Genomic DNA, 18,239 nt, shown 5'->3' with positions numbered 1-18,239 from the left:
ACACTCACAGCAATACACACTCTCTTCAGTTCTTTATATTATCATTTCTTCCTGGATGTTGAGAGATTGTGACTTGAGTCATGCTGCATCACAACACCTGTGCGCACACATGCACACACACACGCACACACACACATGCACAAAGATACATCCAGGCATTAGCTTTCGTACTATTTCTCTCTTGGGGCAGCCAGACACAAAGACACATTAAACTGCAAGGTAAAGGTCACAAACATGATTGAACACAAGGTCACACTCATCATGCAAAGCATTATTGGAAATGTGTTTCAGCTTATTTGTTTGTGTTTGCATTCTGCAGCTGCTCTCACTCAATAATCAGCTATCGAACACTCAGTTTGTGAAGCACTGTCTGCAATTCAGCTTGGAGGGTTTTGTGAGGAGAGTGATGATGTGCAGAATCTTGTCTTGATGTATTTTAAAAAAAGATTCACTTTATGTGAATATGTTGATTTCTTTAAAACTTGATGGAGAATTGCCTGAATGTACCATCAGTCTCTTTAAAAAGTATTTTCTTCTCTGATAGGTCTGGCTATGGGTGATGAGCCGGGCAGTCAACCAATAGGGATAGTGCTTACTGTGCTGGGAGTGGTGGTGTTGGACTTCTGTGCCGATGCAACGGAGGGGCCAATCAGAGCGTACCTACTGGATGTTGCTGACACGGAGGAACAAGATATGGCGCTCAACATCCATGCTGCCTCAGCAGGTAACTCTTGCTTTTGTCTTACATGATGTAACTTTCAAGGAATGCAAGTTTTATTACAAACATCAGGTGGTGAACTGAGACGAAGTTCCATCAAATGACAGACAAACTCTTCGTAACTCTAAACTTTCATCTATGTGTGCAGGTCTTGGTGGTGCGGTCGGCTATGCTCTTGGAGGATTGGACTGGACACACACCTTCCTCGGAGCAGCTTTCAAATCCCAGGAACAGATCCTGTTCTTCTTTGCCGCCATCCTTTTCTCTGTCTCTGTTGTGTTACATCTTTTCAGCATTGAGGAGCAGCAATACTCGCCCCAACATGACAGGCTCGATCAGGTACAGTTCTTAAAAAATATGCTGCAAGATTGGAATTTCTTCTGAAGAACCTGATGACTCTGTTCTTAAAAACCTTGCCTGTATCTCATCAGGAAAGTCCAGATCGCACCCATCCACCACCATCGGCCAATGGCAGAACTGGGATTCTGGCTCCAAAGCTAGAGCTGATCGGAGAGGATGACACTCTAGACAGCTATGACCTGTACGACCCGTACGGAGACGACCAGTCAGAGCATGGGGATATGGACTTCCTGGAGGTGGAGCTAGTGAGAAGTGAGTTTTCACATCTGTCTCTCGTCTGATTTCTTACTTTGGTCATGTGTCAAATAAAGACTCAGCGTGTGAATCTGTCTGCAGGTCTTTATTTCAAGCCAGCTTCAGATTACAAAAAACACTTGTGATAAAACTGAACGTAGGGCTCAAGCTATACAGAGTCTGACAATACTAGCCTGGAATCATGTCTGGCAAGTTGGTGGACTTAAAAACACCACTTTAACTTTAACTTGAGCTGTGTAATAAGTGATGATCAAGCCATGGTCTGTTCAATTGAAAGTTGGAAGCAGATCAATTATATTACAGGTGTCTAATGTTCATGTTTGTAACAGTCTTTTTCTCTAAATCCTCTAACCGTGTTTTCACAGGTAAAAGTGACAGCGTTCTCGCCATGGCAGATGCCACCCTCGACCACATAGACCACGATGCACTGTTCCTCTGCCACTTGGAGCCCTCCATCTTCGCTGATCGCCTCTCACCCTACCACGGCTCACCTCCCACCACCACTTCCTTCTTCAACACTATCCATAACACTCCGCCTCCCAAGTTTGGCAACATCAGACGCAGCAGCAGTGCAGGGAGCCAGGACCTGCTCCGCCTCCAGGCCAACAACCACCAAACACATGCTCACACCAACAAGATCTCCCGCCTCTCGGCTTTCTTACAGGAGATGGAGCACGATGACGGTCAGGAGGCGCTGCTGAACAACCAGCTCAACGAGCAGAGGACGCTTAACGGACGTTTGTTAGCCAGTGTGACTAATGCTGATAGAGATGACACTAACAGGCTGAGCTCAAAAGGACAGGCACACAGAGCTGGAATGGTCAAAGGTCGGTATTTACATCATATGTACTGCAAAAAAAATACCCCAAACAAACACCAAAATGTTCTTTTATTTTTCTTTATTAGAAAAGTTTTTCTAAACAGTCTTGGTGAGGTTTAAAGAGTATTTGATTGGTTTAACTGCATCCATCAGCCCTTACATCAATACTCTTCCTATTTTTTATGTTCTTATGACTATTTTTAGTCTTACTAAAACAGAGAAATGTATCTGTATAGACAGGTATACAGGAAATCATATTCAGCTACCTCTGAGAATAAACTACTGTGCTGTGTCTTTTAATATGCATGGTTATTGCCTTTTTGGTCACACATTATTTTTTTATTGTGAGGCCGATTCTACCTGCCGTCTGTTCATATTTTTAAGTCTGTTTATTGTATTTTATTGATTTTACGCCCTTTTTTTATTTTTAGCTGCCAGTACAGGAGCCCCCATGCGCCAGTCCCGCCACCGTCACACCTTCTACCGCCAGCCCTCCTGCACTTTCTCCTACTACGGTCGAGTTGGGAGCCACCGCTACCGGTACCGCCGAGCTAATGCCGCTTTTCTCATCAAGCCGTCTCGCAGCATGAATGACCTGTACGAAGTGGAGGCCCGACACCGGAGGAGGAGCAGACAGAGGAACAGACACCGCAGCGGAAACACAAACTCCTCCAGCGGAGACACAGAGAGCGAAGAGGGAGAGGTGAGAAATGAAGTAACTTTTAAACCTTTTTTTTTTTATAGCCCAGGCTTGTGTTCCTGTTAGTCTGATATTTCTTTTTCTTTAGGTTGAGACCACTGTACGGTTACTGTGGCTCTCCATGCTGAAGATGCCACCAGAGCTGCTGCGACTGTGCGCCTGTCACCTGCTCACCTGGTTCTCCATCATTGCTGAGGCCGTCTTCTTCACTGACTTCATGGGACAGGTCATCTACGAAGGAGATCCTACAGTAAGAGAACAAGCCCGACCACATTAATAGCTGACTGACTTTTTATCCAAACCAATCTAAAAGCTGTAATTTTAAGGAATGATGATTAAACCAAAGCATCCACTCTGTTACACCATTTTTATCATCTGGATTTAAAGGAGATGAAACTGTTGAAAATCAGTGAAAACTAAAATACATGTTTATCTCTGTCTCCTAGGCCCCTGCTAACTCGACTTTGTTGGATAACTATCACAAAGGAGTGCAGATGGGATGTTGGGGACTGGTTATTTATGCCATGACTGCTGCTACATGCTCAGGTAAGATCACTCACTCACTCATAGGACTGTGTTTTGTAACAGTTATTTATTCCATACTTATTTACTGAATGACTTGAGTTATTTAGAGTTGCACACAACATTGAATTGTGAAATTAACACCCTACTCCTTCACCTCCTTCAGCTATTCTTCAAAAGTACCTTGACAACTTTGACCTGAGCATTAAGATCATCTACATCCTCGGAACGCTGGGGTTCTCAATAGGTAAAAGCTACACAGCACAATAGCACAGATCACTAAATCCGCATTGTATACACTGGTTGTGCATTGTCCGTATGTAGTGTATTCACTGAACATTATGGTGGCGCCACTTTTCAGTGATAGTTGGTGAAATATTGAGGGGAATATGGAAACACCTTAAAGGAAAAACAAACAGGTTTGAAGGAGCAATCTGAAGATAGCTGCTAAGCAGTGTTGTGTAATGTTATGTCAGCTCACGATTTGTAAGCTAGTAAGTAGCCAACTAGTTGTTTGTTTCAAGCTTAATACCCTCACTGTTGCTGTTTCACAAAGCAAAGAAGTTGCTGAGAAGCTGAGGTTGGGCATAGTAAAGTGTCAAACTCCCTTGATTAAAAAATCACTTCAGCTGAAAAAAAAAAAAAGTTTGACCTTTTATTGAAAAATAATGATTAACTGATGACAAACTGACAGTAACACACCAAACAGAAGTTGACGGGTGACTTCAAAAAGGAAATCATTTCACATCTCTGCCCCCTTCTATGTAATCAACTATGACAATAAGGCAACATTAGCCTCCTGTAGCTGATGTGCTAACAGCTATCTAGCAAATTGTTTGATACAAGTTGACATTATATGATTTGAAATAAGTAATTAAATAAAATCCAATGTATCATACTGCTTAAAAAATGCACACAATATGAAATATATCAACTAGCTTACCTCATATAAGCTAACATGTTTTCCAAAAGTGTTTGAATGCTAGCAGAAGCTGTTTTATCTTGAAGCATATTTTCCAGTTTTAAGTATTTCATACTGTTGCATTTGTTGATCAACTTGCATACTACAAATTTAGAGTGATATTAATCTATTCAATAAATAACTGTAGAACACAAAAACCCAGCAGTATTTAGTTTCTCTTTTTGAGAATGAGTCATAGAAAAATGGCCGCCCAGAGAATATGATCGATAGAAGAAAATATGAGTAACATTGAGTCTGAGCCTGATTTTGTTCTGTTTTTCCTCCATAGGGACCGCTGTCATGGCAATTTTCCCTAATGTGTACGTTGCAATGGTGATGATCAGCAGCATGGGTATCATCTCTATGAGTATCTCCTACTGTCCATATGCTCTGCTGGGGCAGTACCATGAAATGAAAGAGGTGCATTATTTTCCCTTATCTTCTAAAAATTAAGTGTTTGTATTATGTGTCATGTTTTTCTCTTATAACTCAGTAGAAACTGAGTAAACACAGATTTTGAGTAAGAGAATAGCAGATTTTGTGGCTTGATATCTTTTGTTTTAAAAGTAAAAGACCTGTAAGCCCAGCTTCTTTCTTTTTCTTTGTTTTCAAAAGTTGGTCTTCACTTAACATTATTTTTTATCTTGAATAACAGTGTGATGTTTTTACTTCTTCTTATTGCTACCGTGTTGCTGTGAGTAACTGTAAGTTTCTTTACCTGCAGTACATCCAACACAGCCCTGGTAACTCCCGGAGAGGCTTTGGCATCGACTGTGCCATCTTATCCTGCCAGGTGGGTGTTTAAGTTGTGTAACTGAACTTTTTGTGGCTTAGCTTACATCTACTTAACTTCACTAAACAAACAGCTGTTATATAATGAATCTCTACTTTTGTAGGTGTACATCAGTCAGATCTTGGTGGCCTCGGCTCTGGGTGCTGTTGTGGAAGCAGTTGGCAGCGTCCGTGTCATTCCAATGGTGGCCTCCGGGGGCTCCCTTCTTGGATTCTTCACTGCTTGCTTCCTGGTTATTTACCCAACTCCAAACAGCAGGTGAGTTGACAAGAGTTGGACAGGAAGGGCCCTCATGTGTCCTTAATTAGCTGCGTTTTATGTGTCATATATTATTTTGCCTTTAAACTGTGATTAGACAAACATCTTCAGTTAAATCTTTTCGGGATAAAGCCTGGAAGATTTATTCGGCACCATTGTATTGTGTTAGTTGTTATAGTAAGATAAAATGACCTAATATCTGTGGTTTTAATTCTGCTCAACAGAGACGGGGACTCAGCCAAAGCTTCAGAAAAACGGGCTTTGACCAAACTAGTGAATCCCATCAGCAGTGAAGTGGCCGTTGTCATAGAAAAACCCAGTTTCCTCAAACTGAACAAGGCGGGAAAAGCTACCACCACCACTTCCTGTCACACAGAAAATGAGTCTGCTCTGTGATCGACTGGCTACATCAAAAGACACATTACTGCAGGAACATCTAGTATGAATCTTCGCTTCAGGAGAGACTTGTGCTCTTTGGTTGCCTCTTGGTGTCTGCTCTTACTTTGACTGGATTGTCATGTCTTGATTTTTGGAAGGAAACAATTCATCCTGCTGTGGGACCAGTGTTTCACCAGACCAACGTACCCCATCATGTCCCAGGGCTGTTCAAGCCGTCATTGAAATTCCTTCCACTCAACCCTCATGGATATGCGATTGATCCGTCATGGGTCGTCCAGAACTGAGTAATTTCTGGTTTTAAGGAGAGGTTGTCTCTGTCTCTCAGGGCCTTTAGGGAGGTGCTACTAAGCAACCACCTGGACAGGAAACTTCAGGGGACTTGCACACGTACACGCACACACACCTCTTCATCCTGGGGTCAACACAACGATCGAATGAACACCTGAGGAACGGATGTTGTTGAACATGAGTCCTCGGAGCTGCAATCATTCAAAATGCTGAAATTGTTCTTCCTCTTTGTGGATTAAGCTTGATTGAATCTTTGCGGGAGTTGATGGGAAATGTGTTTTGGACTAATCTCCAGTGGAGGCATCGTGTTCACCAAAATAAAACCAACGACACACTTGAGCTTTGTGGGACCTTAAAAGCACTCTGTGATGGTAGCTTTAAGACTCTGGAGACTTTTGAGAGTGGCATTTTCTAAAACTCGGAGCTGAAGCCTGGTCCCCGGGGAGAAGTGTTTGATTACGAGTCCAAGGATTGGTTGGGATTTTTTTTGTTGTTGTTGTTCTAAAGTCTTTTGGTTAGCCTTAAGGAGGTTTTGCTCTGAGGTGTGGAGCACAAGTCAAATTTGCAGATGTGTAGTGACATTCAAGGAAAGAAAGAGCAAAGATGCAATATGTGTTGGCATTAAAATCCAAAATATTATTTTCATGACTTACGGAGGGCCAAGAATGATGCTCTAGTTTGTTTTTGAATAATCAGAATAACCTCCGTAGTGCACGTTGATATGGGCAACAAATCTTTATGCTAAAAATATTGATTTTAATTCACTGAAAAAGAAAATTTCAAGTTTTATAACGAGTATAAGCTTGTTAAACAAACCAGAATGCTTCAAGAGTCATCAGAAAAGCATCTAATGCACCATTTGGCATCCCCATAGGTGAATGGCTGTAGCGTTATAACTGATAAGAAAGTGAAAATGTTGATTCAAACTTTTCATGTATCTTGTCAGCGTCATGTGTATATTATTTAAGAGGGGTTAGAGTAAATGCAGGATGAGTAACTTGAAGCGAAACTCTTACTGATATTGACAGAATTGTAGGATATGTGTTCGAAACTCTTGATCTTTAGAAAAAAAATCTGGAAATTTTGTGCATTAACAATTTAGCAAGAATGGAAGTTTGAAGAGTTTATTGAGTCATTTGTTTTCTGACAAATCAGACGTATTGTTGCGATATCAGCCTCTATTAATCAATCGGGAGGAGGACCATGTGATGTTGCTGCAGGGAAAGCAGGGTTGTTCTGTTGTGAAATCATTTCTCAAAACTGTGGTGGATGTTTTTTTTTTCCCTGCCCTCCATCTGTCAGAGTGAGAGGCCAGGGATTTGGGTCAGTTTGCTTTTTAACTCCATCAGCTGAAACAGACAAATGTAAAGGAATGGAAAAGTAAACTGCAGTGGGTTCATTTACTCATGAAAAGAGATTTGCTCGTAGTGTGTTTTAAAGCATTTAGTGAAGGAGCTTATTTTTGAATTGGGTTGTTATTTCTTCTTCTTGGAGAGGTGTTGGTATAGAATTGAACCCTTTTTTTTCTCAGCACAGTGAATTCCATTATTTCGGGTACATTCAGTTTGCCTCTGGGCAGAGCAGAGAGTGTTTCACTCTGACTGTGGCGTGGGGGATGAGTCAGTGACTAAAGACCGGGAGGTCCAGGTGCAGAGTTTTGAATGCCATCTGTTACCACTCGGGCAATAAAACATTCTGGATTTAAAAAATGGACACGCAACTTCGGTTTGAGGACAAACATGAAGCTTAAAATGAAAACTTTGGGTGTGGGAGGTTTGCATGCGACAACAGCAATATGCATGTGTGCAACACCAAAGTATGACTCTGTACAAATCACTCAAATTCTTTCTTTGTGTCCTAATAGGTCAGGGATGTATTTTCTAATGCATGGCTGGATGTTTGTGTCTTTTTGTTTGACCTTTAATGTGTAAAGAAAACCAACATGTACTCTTTAAGCTGAAGCATTGTGCTCGGTCTGGATGTGAGTACACTCTTAACAAGCATGTGACTTTAATTTTTTTTTTTTTGTTTTTTTGTTTTGCACATTAAGAACTAAAGTTTCAGGCCACACACATCTTGTCCCTTCTCAGCACGAGTACATGTGTGTGTCAAGTTGTTGAAGCTAGGAGACAGGATGTGTGTTGTCCCTGAGCCTCCACTCCTTGTTGAAAGTGTAGGTAAGAAACTCCAGGCCGTGAATACTTGAAGTGCAACTTGAGTGTCTCTGTTCAATAGTAAGTCTTTGATTTTTCGGGGTTTGTTTTATTTGTTCTTAAATGTCCCAAGCCTTTTGAATGCAGACTCTGGAATGTTCAGACAGCAGCTCGGCCTGCTGGGAGATTGAGTTCTTACTTTTGATTCCATCTTGTGACTTAAATGTTCTTGAATGTGAAGTGATTTCTGCTGAAATCATTTTAACTTTGACGTTCGTTAACCGGGGGTGGGGGGGTCTGACATTGCACAGAACTTGCACATAATATTAAAAGAGTAAACAGTAGGAGTGTGTTGCAAAAAGGAAGAAATTATATAATTTTGGATATTTATTCTTTTTTTGTTTGTTTTAGCTTTCTTGTCTTTACAGGACACTTTCACATAGTTCCCAAATACATAAAAGCTGTTTGATTTGCTGTTACAGGAGGTGTTACACAAATGGACTGGAATATGTGTGTGTGTGTGTGAGTGTGAGTGTGTGTGTGCGTGTGTGTGCGTGTGTGTGTGTGTGTGTGTGTGTGTGTGAGAGTGTGTGAGAGTGTGAGAGAGACAAAAACATGCAAGAGTGTGTTCAAATAGTCATCTCAGTGTTCGTTTTTGGTTCTGGTTCTGTTACTTTCAATCACTTGGTTTACACTTAACTCTGGCATCAGTGGCTACAATACCAGGGGTTATTTACGAGTCTTTAATGTTCTGGTGTTTTAACTCAACTAGCAATTGTCTTTTTTTATGGTTTTGTATCTGTTTGAACTTGAGGCAGGGCCACACATCCGAGCTGAGTCTTTGCACTTTTCAGTGGCGACCGTAAAGGTTCACCGTCCTGATCATTGAATGAATGTTGCGATGTAGTGAAGCTGTCTCACGCTCCCGTGAGCAGCTGTCAGCAGTGTGGCGCTCATGTCGTTAAGTCCACCATGGCCTGACTCGGCTTGTGTGGTTCTGCCTCTGGATAACTGCGTGTTAAAGACAGAGGAGAGAGATGCCTATACACTTTGATTTTCACAGAGATTAATCAAGAAGAATACTTAAAGAATGGGAAAGCAAGTATGCGCCGTGTACTATATATAATATGCCTTGTTATTTTGAAAAGAAAAAAAAAAGATGTAAATATACATATTTCTCTTTAGTTTCTTTGCTGCTATAAAAAAGATGATTATTTTTGTTAGTAGTTTTGTTTTCTATATAAAGACTGTATATATCTCTATGTTCTGTAAATATGCTTGAGCCTTCATATGTAGGACTCTGGATGAACACTGTATGGAACGCACCTTTAAAATCTGTTCAGAAGTTAAACCAACAATGACTCCTTTCTTCATTTCTTTTTTTTTTTTTTTTTTCCATGAAAAAAGTCACGACACAGACTAATCTCTCAGCCAAACTCAAAGCTTTAGTATTTATATTTTATTCTGGTGTGTAGAGTAAACTCAGTCTGCATTATCATTAAATCAATTTATAAAGCACTTCCTACTTCTCTACCTCACTTACTTAATGTTTTCAGTTTTTAATTCTTTAATCTTTGGAAGATGGGCCCAAACTACATGAATTTCCCCTCGGGGATTAATTAAGTATTTTATCTATCTATCTATCTATCTATCTATCTATCTATCTATCTATCTATCTATCTATCTATCTATCTATCTATCTATCTATCTATCTATCTATCTATCTATCTATCTATCTACACACAACGATGGTAACACCAAGTGCTTGACACAAAGAAAATGAATAAAATCAAATTAAATGACCAGACAAGCCCCCCCCCCCTCCGACTCACCAACCCACACCCATGAATAAGGAAAAGCACAACATAATTAGAATCTGTGCAACTGAGAAATGCTTCCTGGAGACTTTAAGGTGCACTTTGCAGGTGAAATGAGATGTTAAAACTGAAGATAAGAAAATGGAACAACCAAATTCAAAGAAACAAATAAGATAATAAAATACTGAAAGACTAAAGCAGAAAAAGAGAAAAAGATGTCAAACTATAACTTAAAAGTACAAAATAAAAAAGCTGGGAGAAGCAGTGAAGTAAATAAGGTAAATGATTTAGTTAAAACAAATAAATAAAGATAATAAAAGTGACTCTAAAAAATTAACATTATATGCCTTTAAAAAGATTAAGATTGGAACTTTGTTGAAGATGAATAAATTAAATAAGTAAAACCCAGTTAAAAGCTAGACTAAAAAGTAATGTTTTGAGTTTGCTTTTGAACATGTTAAAGCTCTGTGCAGGCCCAGGTCCTCAGGCAGGCTGTACATACATAAACCACAACTGTGTAACAGCCTGTGTAACCCTCAATCTAACCCTGATCTAGCCCTATCTAACCGTAACAAAACCCTAAGTCTAACCTCAACACTAAGCACTTCTAACTACTCATGTTAAACAGCTGTCTGCGTCAACTGTGTCAGGGTTGGAGAGAGGGAGATGGGAGGATGAGGAAAGAGAAATAGTAAGAGGCAAATATCAACAACAAGAATACAGTGCAAAAAAATCAATGTACTTAGAAAAACATATCACAAGTGTGTTGGGAGAAAATCATGTGAAAGCCAGCTCCACCTCCACATACATAATCCTGAGCTAAAACGTAATCAGTATCACATCACACGCACACACACGCACACTAACTTTTATTCCTTAAATCTTATTCTAAATTAAAATGTTGTTAAAAGTGTTGTTTTTTTTGTCGCCAAAGTCCATTGAGAATCAGCAGTTTTCTTTGTGGGCAACATTTACCTCGAATGAACTGATCAACAGATCTGAACAACAAAGCTGTTCTCACACTTTGTAAAAGGTAATCTTACTAAAATGTGATTAAAACTTGCATAAGAGACACACAGCTAGTTTCACACCAAGTACCGTTACATGTTACGGGACATAGATAAAACAATCACAGCAGCCACAATACATGTGGTGTCATATATTCATAACATAAGCCTAAGATAACATCTAAGGGAGAGCACCACCTCTGAGCTAACTCTTGACGACTCAAGCTCCACTTTTTTCACACTTGAGATGCGTCATTCTCAGAATCACATAAGAGACACATCCTCCAAAAAAGTGAAGATGACAGATTTTAGCACTCACACTGGCACAAGAGCACGGCTTTTGCTTTAACCCCACCACCTCCTCAGCATCCACAAGAAATCTCAAACTGGAGTTTTGAAATATGAACTCATGAAAACCTCAAATTTCTGTCTGTGAATTCAAACAGTGAGGAGTCCAGACTCCAGATTCAAACACCGTTTTACTGCTTGTTAATGTGTAGTCTACAGTGAGGAATGAGGCACTACAGCTTGTCTCCATGTAAACTCTCAGATTTCATAATCATGTGACCACTGCTTAAGTCACCTGCTGCTGGTCTGGAGTTTTGCGGACTACTTCACAGTATTTTCTCTGTACTCAGCACCTTGAGAGCAGACGTCTGGTTTCCTCTGAAGCCGTGTGGTCAGAATGCTGAGAGAGGAGGGAAAGATCAGACAGCTTTGCAACTTTGTTCCTGCAGAGTCAGATATCTTTCCCTCACTCAGGGGGGTCACTGGCCCTCTCCTTTTCCATGCCGAGACACCCGAGAAGGAACTTGAAATTGGTGCGTCTGTATGTGTGTGTATGCGCGTGTGTGTCTTTTTGTATGTGTTTATGTAATGTTCTTATGCAGAGGTATAAACTTACAGAGCTAGAGCAGGACTTACACTGAACTGTAATAACTCTTTGCTTGATTGGGAGTTTGTACGGACTAAATACAGACAAATTCAAAACACTGAATTAGTTTATGTCTTGTGTAGTTAAATATTATGAACTCATACTGCTCAAACTTAACAACTTCTCTCTGATTTTAAACCAGTGTAAACAAACTGTAATGAGAATTTCTTCATTTAGAGTTGAGGTTGACTTCATAAAGTCCACAACATGGGCAATAATGATAGTAGGATTTAGTGAAAAATGATGTTTAACCTTTTTCCTTTATCCTAAATCATTTTTTAAAAATCTTATGGAAGATGATAAAAAATGTTCTTCCAAATTATTTCATTTCAAATTTACAAGGTAAAAACATTCAGCTTCACATTTGTCTGAAGGATAAATATACAGTACAGTACATTGTTGTCAGGACAGAGAGACACAAGGACTATAATTCTGAAATTGTGAAAAGTAAATTTACAAAACAAGAATTTTGACACATGACAAACTCCAAAACCAAAAACATAATAATAAGATACAAAAAAAATGTATATTTATTTCATTATGTACACTAATATAAACATTAAACATTTTCTATACAGTGTGCCAAGGAACATTTAGGAGAAAAAAATCATATTTTTTTGATCAGGGACAAGGTCTAATCCTTCAAAAGAAGTAATAAGCAGCAGATGTTAAGAAATGATGGAGTCACATCAGTTTTACACAAGTTTTTTGTCTGTTTCCAATCATTTAGCAGATTGTACTGAAGCTGTGATGCATTTACTGTTTGTGGTGAGACACTGTCCTCTGGTGGCACTCTGTCAACCTGAGTCTAGTTTAAGTCTTTCAGAGTGCTCCTGTTGAATCTCCTGGTTGTCCTCCAGATCCAAGCTATTGAGTAAGTACATTATTATTGTTATCGTTTTGGGCAAATAAATGTGAAAATATCATCTCAGAGATATCAGCCAGTTGTTAAAGGATCTGACCTTTCTGAGGAAGTCCAGTCTGCTCTGACTCTTCTTGTACACCGCTTGTGTATTTTTAGGCCAGTCCAGCTCATTGTGTCTGTGAATAACAAAAGTACAACACATATAGAAAAGTTAGTGATACACCAATGAACTCAATTTTTTCTCCATGTCATGTTCAGTGGGTTTCACATCAGTGTAGTGTTTCTGATGATATTTGCTTAGGTCCACTAAGCTAATTTTAAAGAATATATTTTATATATACATCAAACCTGAGTTGGTCCTTTTTTGGTTGACTCTTGGAACCCTTATTGTACATAAAGTATGTTGTACACACTACTTTGAATAATTTTCTCATCATGATTACTGTTATTATTTAGTGTGAATTTTCACAATAAAACACCAAATCTCATAGAGAAGCAGCAGCTGATTTCCTGGGAAAGCACGTATCTCGTTTCTTACATAAGAGCTGCAAGACACTGGATCCTTCAGCAGGAGCCAGTCAGCTTAAAGGTAGTCTCTTCCTAAAAAAAAAAAAAAAAAATAAAAAATTAGGTTTATAGAAGTAATCCTGCTCAATTGTCACTTCTAGGCCTCTATACATGAGTGTCAGTGTCTGTGTCTGCCTCAACCCTCTCCTCAGACTGTATCTTGATGTGTTGGTTATATCAGGACATTTGTGGGTGGGGAGTAAGCATAGTTACCACAGCTAATTACAGCGCACCCAGTGCGCAATTGACTTTGTGTGTTGTTAAGCTAGTGGAGATGCTATCCTGAGAAGCTACAATAGGCTAAAAACAGGCCTTTTTAGCCCTTAATTGGGGCTCTCAAAAGACTGCGATTTTCCATAAGTTGGTCCCGATACCCAGTTTTAAGAAAACCCACTGGGGAGGTTCCTAGGGACAGCACGGACACACCCTAGAAGCTTGGGAGCCCTCAGGCTACGTTTTGTGGAGTATCGGCCCATTTGGTGAACGGCTTAAAAAAAAAGGCCTTTTTCGGGCTGAAAATCAGCCCTAAAAAAAAACCAGTTTTTTCCGAAGGTTGGTCCTAAAACCCAGTTTTGTGAAAACCTACTGGGGATGCTCCCAGGGACCACACGAATGCACCCTAGAAGTTTCAGAGCCCTCGGGCTACATTGTGTGGAGTTCAGCCCATTTGGTGGAAGGCTTGAAAACAGGCCTTTTTAGCCCCTAAAAGTAACCCCCCAAAAAACTGTGATTTTTCAATTGGTGTACCCAAAACCCGGTTTTGAGAAAACCCACTAGGGACGCTCAGAGGAACCACACAGATGCACCCTAAAAGCTTGGGAGCCCTTGGGCAACATTTTGTGGAGTTACGGCCCATTTGGCGTGGCACAGAAAAAATAAAAGACACAACCAAAGTGAAATGAAACAGCAAACAGACAAAGCTTTTAACTACATGAGGATGAAGCTTTGCTCAACTTTCACTCACCTTTGGGCACTTGGAGAGCAGCATGGGATGAAGAGTAGGGCTACATTATCGCAATCGCAATCGCAATGTCAGCACATGCAATTCAGATTTTTCTCCATGATAACCAAGCAAGTCTGTAGACTCACCATGACACAACTTTTTTTATTAAATCGCAAGCACAATCGCAATCGCAATATTGTCCACCTAATCGCAAATCGCACCTTTTCCCCAAATCGTGCAGCACTAATGAAGAGTGATGCAAATTGGCTTCTTGCCAGCCAGGTATGTGTCAAATAACCCTGTGATTAGCTTGTGCTAACATGCCAAGTCAGATGCACGGTTCTCGAGTCTCTTCCACATAGAAACGCGATGCTACAGGTCGTTGTTGGCTTAGTGAATCTGTTCACATAGTCAGTGTTCACTGAGCCAAAGAGGAGGAGCCCAGGTTGAAAGTTGTGTTTTTACAACAAAAATTTCTGCAAACCCTGTCTTTAAAGTGTGTCTGCTTCCAGGTTGCTGCTTCATCAGTCCTCAGATATTAATAGTGAGTTTCAGAATCCTGTTCCGTGAGTTTCTTTAATCATTGAACCTCCAACCAAAAAGATTGCATGAACAAAACACAATCTGCAGTACTATCAGGCTCCAAAGAATGCTGAAATATGGGTTGATGTGTTCCTGAGCTTTTGGGCTGGCCTGTGCATCATGAAAAGTACAGAAAAGAGAAGTGTAAAGAACAATGGCTTCATTTAAAAAATACGACTGTAGAGGAGCAGAACTTTTCCCTGACATATTCCACCCTCGTATACTTGTCAGGTGTGATTAAATAGCTCCAATCCATCTCACAACACTGATGTACTCATTCCCCTCCCCCAGGTAACTTAAGTCACATACATTAACTAAACTGCTGAATTTCTCCATCCCTCTGAGCTGGAGAGCAGGAGGAGCTCCTCAGGCCAACCGTTAACTTCTCTTCACTCACAGTGACAGACTAAAGGTGACTGCACTTTTTGCTCTCAGGTCTAATAGACTCTGAAACAGCCTGGGGTGACTTTATCCCAGATATTATATTGTTGAAATCACATCTCTCAAACACGTTTCAACCATGTGTTATGTCACATTGTTCTTGAATCGTTATATTTAAGTAATTTCTAAACACAGTGTAGTAATGTAGGTAATACATCAGCTGAAAGAGAATTAAGATAACTAATTTAGCTCAGGGTTGGGTTCTTTTTATATCAGTATATGTCTGCTTAGGTTCATTTGAAGATCAAGATTTTACTTATTTTTTAATTCTTGCAGCACGTCATAAATTTACATTTCTACATAAAACTGTAAAAAAAACTGTTAAAAAATGAAGGTCACAACATTTCAACTTGCAGGTAATTGAAATGTTTAACATCTTCTGACAAATCTTTGATCTTTTTTATTTTTTTTTCGATATTTACTTTTTAATGTACTTAAATTTTTTTGTTCACAATATGGTCTGACCATCCTGTTTTCTGTTTTTTTTTTTTTTTTTTTTTTTTTTGCTAAAATCACTGCAGAAAACGCAGGTGAAAATTTTAAACTTTACCTTATGTCTCCAGTTTTTTACTGTGACTAGGGTTAACTGGTGTTTTTAGTTTGAGATTTAGCTTCGCCTTTAAAATGAATCTGTCCCGGCTGCAGTGCAACTTTTCACCACATAGTGGCACAACAGCTCCATCTATACAAAAAGCACAGATTACATTTTTTTTCATTAACCATCCTGAGCCTGCCTCTTTCTCCTCTCCATTTCTGCCTGTCCATTCCCGTCCCTCTCTGAGTGATGGTCTACAGTGACCACTCTTTGTGTCTTCATCAGCATCCATGATCTCTTTATGGAGTCTCACAGTCAGGGGTGCAGAGGAGAGGAAAAGAGGGACAGGAGACAGCCTCCCAGAAGGAGAAGGCTACGCAGCACTCGATTTCCAAATGACCTCGCGGGTAGAAAGAATGGGCCCCTGTCTGCACACTAGCTGTCGCCTGTTTCACAGTATGAAGCAGACACCTTTTGCTCTGTAGTTAAGAAAGCTCGGCTGACCTACTCTTTGAACAAACTGATTCCTAGATTTATTGTCCTGCAAACATATCACATATGATATAATAATTCTGACCTGCTCCATCTCAGTGATGTGAGGTTATTTCATTCAGATGATACATGGTCTTTAATATGTCTTTCCACATGTTAAGAATTAGACCTGCAACATGTCATTTCAAGATAAACAAAAACCAATTAAGCCAAGTCAATGCAATTTAACGGTAGAGTAACCAGCCTTAAGCTCATCTGTTTCTACAAAACAAATGCAAAAAAACCCAACAACTAATTAAATCTACAATAAAGCTAAAGGTGTTATAGCATTTTAACTGCAGCTTTAAGGTTATAAGTCTGTAAATGCATGTGGCACTCGATAGTAAAGACTCTCCGCGTGCCTCAGTGCTCCACACACTCTGATTTAAGCTTCTGCCAAGGAGCTGAGGTGAACGTCAGCAGCAGAAGGGGAGCGCTGATCCCGCGGATGAAGTTTACTCCTTTACGTTAATGGTATAATTAATTTGATGTTGGTGTCAGTTTTGACTCTGTGTTCTGTCAGATTTTACATCAGGTGGATGCAGGTTTGAAATTTGAAAAATTGAAATAAGAAGAGCCTGAAATGAAACCAAAAATGTAATAAAACCCCAAGTACTCATAATATAAGAAGACGTCGAGCCTAAAATGTGATAACTTTTTGCAGTAACAAGGCCAAACAAACCAAGGCCAACCTTACAGTTTTTATAACTCGAGATTAGGCAGTGAATGATGATATTTTGACAGATACTGAATAGGCTTTTTTGTTATTCAAGTAAAAAAGAAACTGTTCTCAATATGACCTTTTCAATTCTTTCTCAGGTGAATTTTTGCTAAGGCTGTCAACAAAACGACACCAACCTCCTTAAATTAGGGACGGGCAATGATTTTTGAATATTCTAATAGTCATTAACATAAAAAATGAAATAGACGATATGAAGGTCGCTTTGTCCTGTGTGTGGCATAAAAAGCAGGTCGAGCGGGAAAGGAAGTTGTGCACGGAAATAATGTTGCCCAATGACTTTCAAAATAAAACAAACTGTGTCTTAAATAGATAGTATATAACTTGACCACTCCAACAAACCGACATAATGAACAGAGCCAAACCAGAGGTGAACCGGCTAGTGGAGTTACAGCCAAAAGAAAAACAAAGGATATGGATCGGCAAACTCCTATGAAAAAATAAAAAAATAAACAAAAATGAGGTACAGTGTTAACTCTGCAAGTCGTCAACAACTATGTACACCTTGGTGAGAGTGAGACATGCAGCAGAAAGTGCCGCGCTGTCCGCAGATGAACAGTCAACAGTAAAGATATTATTGGGCTGTATTGTGTTTCTAGTTCTTTTTTTTTTCCTGAGAGGTTTCCTTTTTATTACTTTCCAGTCTTCTGTAGTTTCTTTTGGGAATAGTAAGATACATCAGGAGGGAGATCCAAGAAGAGGTTAGAATTGGGAAAAAAAAAAAAAAAAAAAAAAAAAAAAAAAAAATATATATATATATATATATATATATATATATATATATATATATATATATGTATGTATATATATATATATATATATATATATATATATATATATATATATATATATATATATATATATATATATATATATATATATATATATATATACATATATATACACATATATATTTATATATATATATATATATATATATATATATATATATATATATATATATATATATATTGATTACCTTTTGTGTTTGAGCATGCAGGTTAGTAGCGGCAACCTTCGGTTTAAGAATATGAGACAATGCTGAAGTGCT

General features: G+C 39.2%; 1 protein-coding gene across 1 annotated transcript in view; it reads left to right on the top strand.

The window, feature by feature from the left end:
• The window catches only part of slc45a4a (solute carrier family 45 member 4a), a 57,808-nt gene extending 48,260 nt beyond the window's left edge, over positions 1 to 9,548 (top strand). Inside the window, exons 5-16 of the mRNA XM_074686765.1 lie at positions 545 to 724; positions 867 to 1,057; positions 1,150 to 1,330; positions 1,699 to 2,160; positions 2,585 to 2,856; positions 2,942 to 3,103; positions 3,300 to 3,399; positions 3,542 to 3,622; positions 4,626 to 4,756; positions 5,061 to 5,129; positions 5,233 to 5,387; positions 5,612 to 9,548. Coding sequence (XP_074542866.1) covers positions 545 to 724; positions 867 to 1,057; positions 1,150 to 1,330; positions 1,699 to 2,160; positions 2,585 to 2,856; positions 2,942 to 3,103; positions 3,300 to 3,399; positions 3,542 to 3,622; positions 4,626 to 4,756; positions 5,061 to 5,129; positions 5,233 to 5,387; positions 5,612 to 5,783 — 2,156 coding nt within the window. The 3' untranslated portion in view covers positions 5,784 to 9,548. The remainder of the gene's footprint in view (positions 1 to 544; positions 725 to 866; positions 1,058 to 1,149; positions 1,331 to 1,698; positions 2,161 to 2,584; positions 2,857 to 2,941; positions 3,104 to 3,299; positions 3,400 to 3,541; positions 3,623 to 4,625; positions 4,757 to 5,060; positions 5,130 to 5,232; positions 5,388 to 5,611) is intronic.
• The last annotated feature ends 8,691 nt before the right edge of the window (positions 9,549 to 18,239 follow it).

Source organism: Halichoeres trimaculatus, unplaced genomic scaffold, assembly GCF_033239565.1.
Source record: "Halichoeres trimaculatus isolate MK-OKI-2021-1 unplaced genomic scaffold, fHalTri1.1 fHalTri1_scaffold_14, whole genome shotgun sequence".
In the NCBI taxonomy this organism is placed as follows: domain Eukaryota; kingdom Metazoa; phylum Chordata; class Actinopteri; order Labriformes; family Labridae; genus Halichoeres; species Halichoeres trimaculatus.
Note: the sequence above shows the minus strand (reverse complement) of the source record. Positions and strands in the feature narration are given on the sequence as shown.